The 13911-nt window shown below is 39.7% G+C and overlaps 1 protein-coding gene across 1 annotated transcript in view; it reads left to right on the top strand.

Annotated features, from left to right (window-relative positions):
* Window positions 1–9814: 9814 nt before the first annotated feature.
* LOC137887801 (transmembrane channel-like protein 3) overlaps window positions 9815–13911 on the top strand; it is a 52951-nt gene continuing 48854 nt past the window's right edge. Inside the window, exons 1-2 of the mRNA XM_068731017.1 lie at window positions 9815–9936; window positions 12131–12277. Of these exons, the coding sequence (XP_068587118.1) occupies window positions 9815–9936; window positions 12131–12277 (269 nt within the window). The remainder of the gene's footprint in view (window positions 9937–12130; window positions 12278–13911) is intronic.

Here is a 13911-nt window from a genome sequence, read left to right as displayed (position 1 = left end):
GACCAGAGAAATGAGAGGGGTCATGTTGGACCAGAGAAATGAGCGGGTCACAGTAGACCAGAGAAATGAGAGGGGTCATGTTAGACCAGTGAAAAAGGTGGGATCAATCAAGCCTTATCCTCTTGCGGAAGCTTAGATCCTATAATATAAAGATAAACCTTTTTCATGTTTTTCATTAGGGAATCTTAGCTAGTGTCCTCTTCTATGCTCTGCTCTGCTGGGGGGGGGCAATCAGATTTTTTTAATGAACACTTTTGGATAAAGTTTTTAGATTTAGCATCTTTCTGATGTTATTCATCTCTCAAATGACATTTTATGGTGTTATTTATGTATAATTATTATGTATGATAATAATGTGTTTTCTGTCTGTTGTGCACTGTGGAAACTAGTCTAGTGTCTGTATGAGTTGGTGGCAAATGAGTTTCCCTACTGGGGATTTGTAAAGCTTTCTAATCTAATCACATTAGACCAGAGAAATGACTGGGGTCACTTTAGACCACAGAAATGAAAGGGGTCAGGTGAGACCAGAGAAATGAGATGATCCTGTTACACCAGTCAAATTTTAGGGGTCACGTTAGACTGGAGAAATTAAATCCATCGTGTTAGACCAGATACAGTATATGAGTGGGGTCATGTTAAACCAGAGATATGAGAGGGTCACGTTGAGAGGGGTCACGTAATACCAGAGAAATGAGATGGGTCACATAGTACCAAAACAATGAGAGAGTTCATGTTATACCAATGAAATGAGTAGTTTCCCGTTAGACCAGAGAAATTAGAGGGTCACGTTACACCAAAGAAAAGAAACGGTCTCGTTAGACAAGAGAATTGAGTGGAATCCTTATTGTAACATAATGGCCTGAATAATGTTCAGGATAAATGTTGTTTTTAGTAAGGATTAGCTCAAAATGATAACTAAACCAAGATCTAGTCAAAGGAAGGTTACCTGGGGTAAAATAACGGAGGATGGAACAAGTAGTAGGTCCTATTTGTAAGTAGATAATTGTGCATTTAAAGGGGCAACAATAGAGTCTGTGCGAGCCACGATAACAGAGCACTCACTTTTGCATTTCGAGGGCCTAAGACCTAAGCTATAATGACAAAGGATGAAAAGCCTGAACAGAAGATGAGATACCTCTAGTAGGGTTTAAAGATTTAGAGGATGTTTTAAATTTGCTACTCTAAATCTCAGAAATGTTTCTCATTCTGAGAGAGATTTAACTTTGAGTTAACTTCAGCGGATCAACTTTCTTTACTCCCTCCTCACCTTCGAACCGTACCACAACATTAAGCAATCCTGCTTTTGGGTCCTTCTCCTCACCCTCTCTTCCCTCACTCTCTCACAAACATCAACTTAGATATTCCACAATAGAGAAGGAAGCTCTTGCAATATTGTTCGCCCTACAACATTTTAAGGTTTACCTTGGGTCAAGTGTTAGGCCTATTAAAGTTTCACAAATTACAACCCTCTTGTGTTTATATCCAGAATGTATAACTACAACCAATGACTTTTGCGTTGGTCTCTGATCGATCAAAACTACAACCTTGAAATCGGCCATAAAAATGTTCTTGCAGATGCTTTGTCACGTGCTATGTAGTTTCAAACATTATGTTTGAGCTTATATGGTGGGGGTGTTATGTGTTTTGTGCTTTGTCCCCTTCTTTCTCTCTCCGTCCCTTGTTTCCTCTTCAAGGGCAATAAGGTGATTGGTTTCCACCTGTGCAAGCCAAAGTTATTATCGTTAACGAAAACTAACGAAAAAACTAAAACTTGGTGTGAATTTTTTTTTTGTTAACTGAAATAAAAATAAAAACAAGGCTTTATTAAAAAAACGATAACTAACTGAAACTGTATTATGTCTTTGCAAAACTAACTAAAATAAAATAGAATTATAGAGAAAATGTCTTTCATGCTTTCATCTTCATCAATCTTCAATTTATTTCATACATAGCCTAAGTCTATCTTCCGCTGTACCACTTTTAGTATACGTTGGGGGTGCCAGCGGGACTCCGGCCAGCGCGGCCGGGAACGTCTGCGACAGTCGGACAACGCGTATGCAAGTTTGACATTTTTTTCCTATGTGGACCGCCTGCCGCTGGAAGTTACGCTTTGCAAATACTCCACCAGGGACGTGCGGTCAGGGGAGGCACGGGAGGCAGAGCCTCACCTGTCATCATGAAAAGTAAAAAAACAAATAATGCTGAAATAAATATTAATATTTCTCTACTGATCTGTGCTATAAATGTAATTTCTGTATAATTCCAATCATTTTTATAATCAAATCGCTGAATTAGCGCATCTCTGTTCAAACAGAGAGGAGACACGTGAGGTGTTCCTCACCTCAGACTGTGAATCCTCACTAACTGGGTTGAGCGCGTCTTTTTCTGTCTCATTGTTTGTCACCATTGTAATATTTGTAGACACTTTTATTATATGTCCTTTCTTTACATAGAATAATGTATTTCACGTGTGTGTAGAACATATTTAGTGTTGCTGATCTGACATTAAACCGCAGTGAAAAAGCATAGAGGGTCAAACAGTACCTCTGCCTCACTGAAGGGGGCGAGCGAGAGCCCACGGGTCGGGTTCATGCTTGTTGTGTCGTTGCTCTTCTTCTACACTTCTCTTCTTCTTCTTATATTTTGCTTTGACCACAAACATGTAAGATTCTATATCCAAGCTTAAAAATGTCTAAAAAACCAGGGAAATATGACTAAATCAACAGCAATTCAACGTTGGACAGGTAAAGTAACCTTTTATGTATTTGTTGTTCTCTTTATACATCCGGGGTTGTTACGCAGATTATCGCGGAATCTCACAATTTTCGCGGGTGGCGCCCGCGAGCGCTCCGCTTCTGAAACGCTCCCGGTGGAATCACATATGTACTTTACCTATGTGTGTGTACTCTATTGGGTTCATATATTTGTAAATCTGACTCATGTAGTGTCAGTGCCTCACCAGCCACGAACCTCACCGCACGTCACTGTACTCCACCGCTCTCTGTATCCTCTGTGTGGCGCTACAGAACACGCCCAAACATGTTATGTTGCTCTATATCAAGTGCAAACCACATGGATGTAAAGCCATTTTGTTTTTGTTTTCTGAGATAGCCAAGTCTAGTTTGGTTGTATTGATTTCTATTTGTTTGGCACGACCACATGTGACCACATATCTTCTCCCACTTTGTTAGAGAACCTTTTGTTTGAAAATACCTGAGTTTGAATAAATATTGTTAAGTTGTTACTTCCTACTTTTGACTATTTGACATTCTTTGATTGTCGTGTGTTCGTCCCTAGTTATTCCCTAGACCAGGGGTCGGCAACCTTTACTATCCAAAAAGACATTTTGCCCTATTTTCCACCAAATAAAATTCATCTGGAGCCGCAAAAGCTATTTGATATCACAGCTTATAACGTTTTATATATAGTTATATTATTTATACAAAAACTATAGTTTGTTGTATTTATGAAATTATAGAACAAGAATAAAGACAATTCTTGACATTTTATTTACCTATTTTTTACCTGTTATAACAAGATCAAACTCTTATGAAGAGGAGAAATAAACTTGCTCAGTTTGCTGATTTATTTATTTCCATGATATTTTTTGTCAAAGCCTGAGGCCATGTCCACACTACTACGTTTCCATTTGGAAACGCATATGTTTTGCTACGTTTACACTGAGCGTCCACACTACGCCAGAGTTTTCTAGCAGCTGTTGTCCACTTAAAGTCTGCATTATTACGGAGGAAGCTGTTATTGGAGCGATTAGCGAGCGGCGTGTCCAGCGGCGTTATCAGCCCTACGGAGCGGCCGTCTGAAGTCACGGTTAGCGGCTTTGAGGACAATGGACACAAAACGGAGGACTTTCCTGTCCTTATTAATGATTATTTTGTTCTGCACAACTATTGTGAAGTCCACAGATAAAATGTAAAGGAACAAAACATTGATTGCTCTCCAGTAGGACAGAGAGTTCAGCCACCAGCAGAGCTGAACAGACAACAACGAAACCGAGGGAACGAGTGAGAGACGTGTGTTGATCACTAATTTAATCTAGTAAACTATCTAGTAAACTATTATGTGTAAGTGTTGATTTTAAAGTCAATTTTGATGTGTGAGAGAGAGCGAGACCCGCAGCGCTGTAACTAACGTTACGTCTGAAAGATAAAACTTCTAAAATCGTTCCACGAAATGTGTCTATTTGAGTTTATAGAGGAAGATTTTAGAGAAGATCTTACACGTATCAAACACGACCTTTCATTATTAAAGACTACTTCATTACTTTAGTCGTATTTCTTTAACTTAGCAGCCAATCTACTTCCTGTTTACACCGGCACCCACCTGCATGCCCAGTGTACGTGATATTCGTTTTCAGGCGTTTTAGTGTGGACGGAGATCATTTCGAAATCGAGATCGTTTTTGTTTGATAAAACTCTGTTTTCAAAGGAAAACGTATTAGTGTGGATGTAGCCTCAGGGAGCCGCCACAGAGGGGCTGAAGAGACTCCGGAGCCACTTGGTTGCCGACCCCTGACCTAGACTCATAGAAAAGGGGACATGACACGTCAATGTTGTCATATTTAGAAGTTTCTGTTAGGTGTGAACACAATTTAATAGTGGTCCAGACCCGTCGTAGGAGTCATGTACAATTAGTCTGCTTTTATCCAAGATTTTCACAGATGGATTGTATTGTGGGACCCACAGTAATGTTGAGCGTATTGATAGGCACTGGAATATTAATGGACATGGATAATAATAGTAGGTTGATGTTTGATTGATATGCTTATTTCTAGGGGAGCAAAAGTGATGAAAAGAAAGTAGTGACACATGTATAATGAATGTGTAAGAGTAACGCACAAATATGAGATTTGTATTGGAGTGTTGCAAGTCAAAGGGAAGAACATGTGGTGTGAAACGGTGCTTCATCTAGGATTTTGCTAAATAGGAAGTCAAAATCACCTGTAGCCTGCTTGAACACAAGTTGTGTGGGTGTACAGAATATTGTCAGTGAGGGTGTGAGGGACGTTTTATGTTTCATGCAACTTCAAGAGTGCAGGTGAATATTATATATTTTATAGAGTGCATGCTATTTAGTAGACCTACCTGACAGTATGCAGCAACATTTGATTTTTGTGCTTTTGTTTCTAAATTCATTTCCAGCACAAGCAGCACATCACATGTGTGCATGGTATGCTAAATACGTTACCGGCACCACTCTGAAGAAGTAAATAGTGAATAGAAATAGGTATAAAAAATATTATAATATGTACATATTTTATATTTTTCTTTGTCAAATGTATAAAATATAATCAGTTTTCATGTATCACATTTCCTGTATGATCAAACAGGAGAGAGAGTGGCAGCAGCTACAATCTCATTTCCACTGGTCAATATGATGCTGCCATACTATTTTAGAAATTCAGAGTGCACTCACAGATCTCAAATCTCTCATATCACTTTCACAAGCAAAATGCACTTTAAAATGATTGTTCTTCTCTCAGGGGGATGGAGGGCAGGTTGTGTTGACATACAACTGTAGGATTTACCGCAAACGTGGTTAATAATCCATTTTTAACCATAATGGCTGACGATCGCCACACTGATGGATACACAAATATCTGCAGAATGGAACAAATATATCACTGTTTCATATAAATCCAAATGTGGCTCTTTTACAATAATACCCAAAGATGAAAAACAAATCAGCTGACGGGACTGTTGAGTGTGATTGGTTGAACAACCTCTACTTCTCAGCAAGGTCAAAGATGTTGGTCTCCTCTTGTTGGTCCCCAGAGCGCTACGGAGACAGATGTGGTCATCTGTAGCGAGAGGCTTAGCTTACATGTGTGGTTTAGAACTGTAACTCTGAGACGCAATCAAGCAAAGCCAAACTGAATCATAAAGCTGAGAGAAATGAAGCAGCAGCACCTGACTGGAAATTCAGCACGGTTTAGTATTGTTGATCCCAATCTACTTACTTTAAAACAAATAAATATTGTTTTAAAGTAAGATTCTAGATTACAGTAAGATCTATAGATATGTTCCTCACTTCTGTTATTCGTCAAAACTGTGTGGTAATTGTCTTTCCTGCTAGGTTTCTTTGACTGGAACTAGATGGCTATGATCTCCAATAACATCCTATAATCTTCACCTAATTAACAATTTATGCAATTAGATTATGTATATTTTAAACCACTGGTCCTTCATTACAGTACTACTGAAAGTCTAGCTGACTGAGTAACCCCAGTGTCCAGCGACTTCCACATTGATGTGAAGTACATATTTTAACGAAAAAGTGAGGACATGCAGTGTCAGAAACGGCTTCACAGGCTGTGCTTGACTTCACAAGCGGCATTATTTCACCCTACTGAGTTCATAGATGGTCACAGAAGTTGAATCACAATTACAGCAAAAACCAACACTGTTAATGCAAATAACGCAAGAGAGGGATGTCACTTGTTTAGTTAGTTAGTTTACCACTCCCAATGCCAAAAATGTATTTGTAATGTGACAAAAAATACATTTGAAAATGTCAACAACAATGTTGCTTTCCAGAAATCCTGACTTGGTTTTGGGTAGGAACTATTTCCTTTCTACTAAAGTACACCCTCCAACTGTATCACCTCACAGAAGAAAGTGTGCATTATTCGTAGATTACATACAAAGTCTATGCACAGACGCGATGAGACTGCAGTGCCGCGAATTTGCGATGGCATGGCGCGTCTGAAACGTTGACGAAAAAAAGGCATGACGCTGCGGCGCGATAGCCTATCAGCGTTGAGATGCTCCTCCCGTCATCACTGACGTCCTGTCGAATCAGGAAACAAATACTGTAGCCGTCTGTGTTCACCCAGAGCTCTATGATACCTCACATTAGTAGAGACCGGACCAAACTATGTGTATAAATGTGTGTGTGTAAACCATATGGTACAAACAATGAAAAAGATGCTGCCGTATTTACGTCTATATGATGTTTTTTTGAGTGTTGATGGAGCTGCTACAATGTTAGCATAGAATAGCACTGATCGATCCGAGCTCCATTGAGAAACTTTTAAAAGTTATTTGCTTGTCGTCTTGCGGAGAGAACTAACAAAACAAGAATTCAGACTATTTACAAATCGGCATCATTACGTAGTTATTTCGGCATCCCTATTTGTCCATTTATTGCAGTTAAATCACAGCAAAATCTGTTTATTTTGTGTTCATACAGCTGTAGTAAACCAGCAGACGTGTGGCTAGACACAGTGAATACAGCTCGATAAAATCCACGGAGCTTCTCCGGACGATGTTATGAACCCAGACAAGAAGGCGTTTAGTTTCCCGGGATATCTGGGACTCCCACAACAAGTACTAAGCAGAAATAGAGGTTATTTTTTCCATGGTTGATGGCGGAAATAAATGGCGGGCAGTTGAACGGCTTCCGGGGCAATAAGCCACGCCCCCCTCTCCGGCACGTCTAGCGTGAACGGCGCAATTCACGGGAATGACCACAAATGGTCCCCGGCGAGTAACGCAGCGCGAATAATTTGCTTTGTGTTTGGTGTGAACGCACCTTAAGTCCTGTGATGACCTGGGGGCTTTGACGCTTCCACTCCTGTTACCCTTTACAGCAGCGGTCGGGAACCTATGGCTCGTGAGCCATATATGTGACGGCATATGGCTCCCAGACAATTTTGAGTTGAAAAAAAAAAAATCAGTTTGGAACTGATTTTAAAATACTTGTGATATTTCTTAATAATACTGTGTCATTTTAAAGTAAACAGAAATTAGTTTTGAAGATAAATTTCACGGGTCACGGGTCACCCGTGGGTCGGGTAGGGAACCAATGGCTCGCGAGCATGTCCGGGTCATTGTAAAGGTGAAGAAATCTATTTTATCAGATAGCCAACTAGTTTATCCGCTTCAACCCTTGTAACGGAAAAGATGGCGAAAAGAAAAAAAGACGATGATTACCGTGCATTCCAGGCTGCGTGGACAGAGGAATTTGCATTTGTGCAATGATAAAATTGCATCGATGAAACGGTCAAATATAAAGCGGCACTTCGATACGCACCATGCTTCATTTGCATCGAAATATCCAGCGGAACCAGACTACAAGGCCATCAGCAAAACCATGCAGCACCAGGAGTCGCATTAAAAGTAAGACATATTTAATTTATTATAAGTTAAAAATACTATATGGCTCTCAATGAAATATATTTCGAAATATTTGGCCTTTATGGCTCTCCCAGTCAAAAAGGTTCCCGACCCCTGCTTTACAGGATAAAGGCATTGTAAAAATGAGTAGATCCGTTTTTCAGAGATCATAACAACGATGTAGAGACAACACTGACAGTAAAAGGCAATACCCCACATCAGTTGTTAATGTCAATTCCTCAGGCTTTGAGCTCCAACAAGCTTTATGCCTAAATTCTCTGCAGGATCACTCAAGGGCCTGACTGAGTTTTTTATCTGAAGTTCTAAGTTGTGACTGGTCCCCGTGGACAACGACACATTGGTCAGAAGTACTCCTCTGAGTAGAGTCACGCAGCCACCAATTACAAGAGACATCTGTCAGTCCTTCATTCAGCTCTATGATACCCCTGTCCCTCAGAGCAGGAGCCAAGTGAACATAAGGTATATTACATTATTACTGTTGCAAAAAAAGGACTCATGCAGACTTAAATTTGTTGAATATAAGCATATGAATGAACCCATACCAATATTCAGAAAGGAATATGTCTGAGAAAAAGTTAAAGTTGCTCATCCTGAAGGTCCAACCAGTGACTCGAAAGGGTGGAGCTAAGTACAACTGAATGCTGAACGAATTTTGAGGCAACCTAAATGTTACAATTAACTTTTATCAAGTGAAAACACACTGTGAAAGGGTTGAAGTTATAAGACAAAAATACTCCAGACCGGACAACACCATGAACCACACCCTGCTTTATGGTCTGTGTGACTCTAAATGGACCATAATGTACTAAATGAACATCATGCTGTATTGAAGAAGACTTGAAACTAGAGATTGAGACCATAAACTTATGTTTACAATGTTTACTGAGGGAATAAATCAAGAGAGAAGTAGAATCAGTTTCTCATAGACTTCTACACAACCAGAGGAGTCGCCCCCTGGTGGACACTAGATAGAATGCAGCTTTAAGGAACATCAGCCGCATGCTTAAGATGAGAAAAAGCATTAGTAACCTGTGTGTTCTAGTCAACATTTTTGCATTGTGGTGGGTAATACATATTGGTGAATTCAGGGCCACTGATGGTTTTAAATCAACCGTACTCCAGTTCATCCAAAATACATGTGTTTGCGCATGAACAAAGCTCAATACATTACTCTAGTTTTTAGAGAGAGTGCAGTTGCCCTCAGCTCAGCACTTCTTTTCAAATGAGAAAAAAATATTCTAATGAGGTAACACTTTCCCAGTATTGTTTTTCATTTTTACATTGGACTAATATATATATATATTTTTCTTTTTTTTTGTTGAATCATACTGTAAGTACTGATCTCCTTGTAATACACACGTATAACTTGTGAGTTAAACTGAAGTAGTAGTTAGAGGAATCTAACATGATGTCTGGCCTCTTTGGTGCTGTCCCTTTAAGCAGTCAGTATTGCTGTGATTGGCCTGATGAGTGAGTGTGTTTCAGCCTGGACTGCTGTAGTATGTGATGCTCCAGTGGGGTCCAGAGCAGCAGGTAGCTCCACTACAGTCATCCCAGTCCAGTCAGCTGAGCAGCATGCAGTGTCTGCTCCCACACTGACCTGCACACACACACACACACACACACACACACACACACACACTCTGAGCAGAAACAGCATGAGTACAGTGTCTGATCCTCTGGTTGGCAGCAGCAGGTCTCTGTCTGCAGCCAAGAGGCACAAAAGTATCAGGAAGAACTCCAGAAGGATTTATTCAGCCTACCAGGACCACCAGCAGGGGTGAGTTTGCTCTGCTCACTCTTGTTATTCATTTGATTGATCGTATTTCTATCAGGATTTCTCCAAGCTTTTTCTGTCTCTGTCTGTCTCACGCTTTATGACTGTCATCTCTATTAGCCTTAAATGACTTCCTGTAGCTTATACAATTAGTCTTTTTCTAAATCTAATCATCAGAGAAAATACAAAGAGTTTCCTGTCTGCTGTGTTACCGTCGACTGACATCCAGGGACATTCTGACCTGTTGGTCATCAAACGTTATGCGTATTTAGTTTATTAATCACACGAGATTATCAAAGAGTTTGATTCTGTGAATTATTCATACGATAGATATATTGATCAGTTATGAATTAAATGTCAAAACAGAGTGCAACCACTTTACTTTGTCATGAATGTAACATCAACCATTTGGTTTAATTCTGATAATAACCTGGTGATGGTGGAGTTCATATGTTATTCAAGTTATTCCAGTGATTGTAAACCTTGTTTGGATTTGGAGATACTCACAACCAGCCAAAATCCTGTTTCTCTATTTGCATTGTTGATGCATTTAAATGACGGCTCGCTACGGAGGTTATTGATATATCGCGTTTATTTTGGAGATTGCAATCTTTTATCATTTCCATAGATATTTTCATCAGATTAAGTCAATCTACTCAGCATACACTAAAACAGCTGTCTTCATGTCCAGAGACTGTTTCTAAAATGTACACATGTATTACAAAAGCATTACAAAAGGAGGGACAATGCGATTGAAGAAGTGCACTGGACATACAGACTTTCTTTCTCAAAGCTCATAAACACAAAATAATATACGATTTAATTATTGTGAGATGCTGCACAGGATATATTATACCTTTGAAGACGATGATACACAAGATGAAAGGTGGTGAAATGTTATTTCCCATAAAAAAAGAAAATATAGACTGATATACCAAAATTCTCCCTCTTAATCATCCCTTCTGACCCATTAAGTGTGTGGGGGTGTCTGTATCTGCAGCAACCCTGCCCTCAGCCTGTTTCTTCTGATTTACTTCTTATTTTGTTATTATTATTCGGGACATTTCTGCATGCTCAAGCACGCATTTAAGAGGAAGCTACGAAAATGGTGGACACAGGACCAAAAAAGACAAATATTGCGAGGTGAAACTGCAAAACAAGAGTGAATCTGGGGTTTTGGTGGTACACTGGGCTCTCCTCTGGCCACCGCGATCAGGGGACGTTCGCTTCTGGTGTGGCTGAGCCAGGGGGGAGGGGCCAACTTTGAATGATGTGTTTTCAAACAGCTAGAGAAGGGTGTATCTGCAGTCCAGCAGGCTGAATAACACACCCACTTTACTATGAGACCCCCCCCCCCTACCCGCTGAATGCATCATTTTGTAAATCTACATCTTTGTTCATTAGCCACTTGACAAGGGGATACAGTATTGATCAGCACTAATGGTAGTTATCCCATTCACCAGAGATCTAGGACCTTGCCAGCAATTGGAGCATGGATCAGGATTTTTGACAGAATGGAAATCAGCAACATTGGGATGTTGTTATGATTAGTGAAACGGTATTTTAAGAATGTTCATCAATTAGGCTGAAAGCACACCTACAGTCAAATTAAAATCATATAAAGTTAGCCTGACATGTTAATCTAATTAACTACTAATTGGTCAGATTAAATAAAACACATTGACAGTCACAGTTCTTTTTTTGAAACGTTTCTAATATGATCACTTCTGTGATGCACACACATATTCTTCAGTCCATGAGCGGTATGAGGACACTTTAACTTTTCTGTTTCCACAGTCAACTGAACCGTAAACTAAGACACTCTTGACTTAATCACAAACCAAATCAGTGGTGCATAAAAGAAGTTTACCGGCAGCCGAGAGTTTAACAGACAGAACAGTTTTCTACTATTTACTGCACTGTTTGGGATAGCTGTCCCCTCTGAGTATCAAATTGGTTTGATCTGATCCCAAACATTTCAGGCTACAGGATCATTTTTCTAATTCAGATTTATTGTTCTTTGTTGGAAAAGGTAGACAAACTGTCAGTAATAACAGTAACGTAATCCTCTTTTATTTAGTGAAACACAATGGTCAGACCAAAGCAGTCGCTGAGATAACATTCTTTATTGGTTTTTCTTTCAAATATTAGCAGACCGGCCCCCTTTTTCATTGCGCCCCTGTGTCTTCTTTTGCAGCTCCTCAGATGATGAAGATAAAGAGGATGAGCGGGTGGACAGCAACGACCCAGAGGAGATGTTCCAGAACATTCAGTACCAGAAGGAGATCATCGCCAACATTCGGACCAGGCCCTGGCCAATGAGACGCAAGCTCAAAGTCTTAAAGTACCCCCAAGTGTGATTGTTCCCTCTGGATCTGTGCTGTGATAGTTCACTCTTTCCCTCCTCTTCTGCTCTTAACACACACAAACACACACTCACGAGGCTTTTCTCAATGAAAGTGCTGTATATATGTTAATGTCACTGAATTGAAAGCAAGTATGACTCAGCAGCTCACTCACCGAAACCTCCGGAGGTATGATGACCGTGTATCTTGCTGTGTTACTGAAATTCATCCAAAGATCAACAGCTATCTGATACTAAGCTAATTAACTGATCTCTTCCGTATTAGTTTGCCTCTTTGTGCTGCATGAGTGTGACAAGACAACAGCATCAATTACTCTTACAGCAACCCTGTCTCCTACAAATATATACTTGAATGCTAAATGCTTTGCCAAATGCATTTTGGACAGAAAGTAATTGCTGTGTGTATTATGTTCCCTGGCAGCAGTTCCTCCATTGCACAAAGTGCTGTGTGGGGTGAACGAGGGGAGGGGGGGTACCAAGCGCTGGATTGTAACACCACAGACCAAGGTTTCCATCCACAGGAGCAAGTGATTAAGTTTAGGCTACTGAGGCACTTTGGTTCGGGGAAATATGGTCATTTGGGTTAAATACTGAAAAAGTAAAAAGGCAACACCTGACCACATACTGCAAAGAAATAGGGGGCAGCATTTCACCTCAATACAATCTACATTTACAGTCATCAGTTATAAAAAAAGCCGACTGCTAACTAACAGCAGGACAAGAATAAGCAAGAATCAACCAAACTTCAGAAACTCTGAGAGACGGTCAAAGTAACACGCTGTCTTAAAACGTCGGTCTGTAGGCTACGTCAGACATCTGTGTGTTTACTGTGACAATAACTGTACGGTCTGTGTTCACTCTGATAGATTGTGTATTGGATTAAATCCGGGGGCTAGCTGGTTAGCATGCTTTTTCACTAGATATCTCTGCAACACAGTACACAGATGTAAACACTGTTCACATTCTGTTCATAATATGAGTACATTTTTTGCTTTTAAACTAAAATTATGACTAGATCTAACACGTTGCACCCAAAAGTCACTGTTGACTTTTTTTTTTTCAAGATTAATATTTTCCCAACCTTGAGTTGCCTCCACATAACTATATGGATGTTCATCATGCCTTAGTTGCTACATGTGTATATTGTCAGTAAATATTTTGCAGATATATTCAATAAAACAGTGTCCTCATTATGTTAATAAAAAAACTATTATTTGCTGTTGCAGACTAATAGTACATGGATGTCATTTTGAGGAGACAGGGTTGGTTCTAGAGGCTCTCAACTCTGTTTACAGCTCAGAGGCCCACTGAAGAATTGTTTTTGTACATATTGATTGGCTGATTCATTTGTTCCTCCTTTAAATGCTCAGTCCTACTGGCAGTCACGGAGCTTAATTAGCGATTAGGCTGAAGACATATAAGCATGTACGTGAATGGTCATTTGCAGAAGACATCTGTATGAAATGATTTTTGTAAATGTTGTACAGCAGCATTTGAACTGAACATCATTTTTTAAATATATAAATATACTGTACTTACTACCTTGTTTAATAACATTGACAGGAAAATGGTTCAACATGTGTGAACATTCTGCTATATGAACCTTGTGAATG

This window comes from Cebidichthys violaceus, unplaced genomic scaffold (genome assembly GCF_023349555.1).
Source record: "Cebidichthys violaceus isolate CVI_PGR_0920_01 unplaced genomic scaffold, fCebVio1.0.p SCAF_5, whole genome shotgun sequence".
NCBI lineage: Eukaryota > Metazoa > Chordata > Actinopteri > Perciformes > Stichaeidae > Cebidichthys > Cebidichthys violaceus.
The sequence above is the reverse complement of the archived record's forward strand: the minus strand, read 5'-3'. Positions and strand labels throughout refer to the sequence as shown.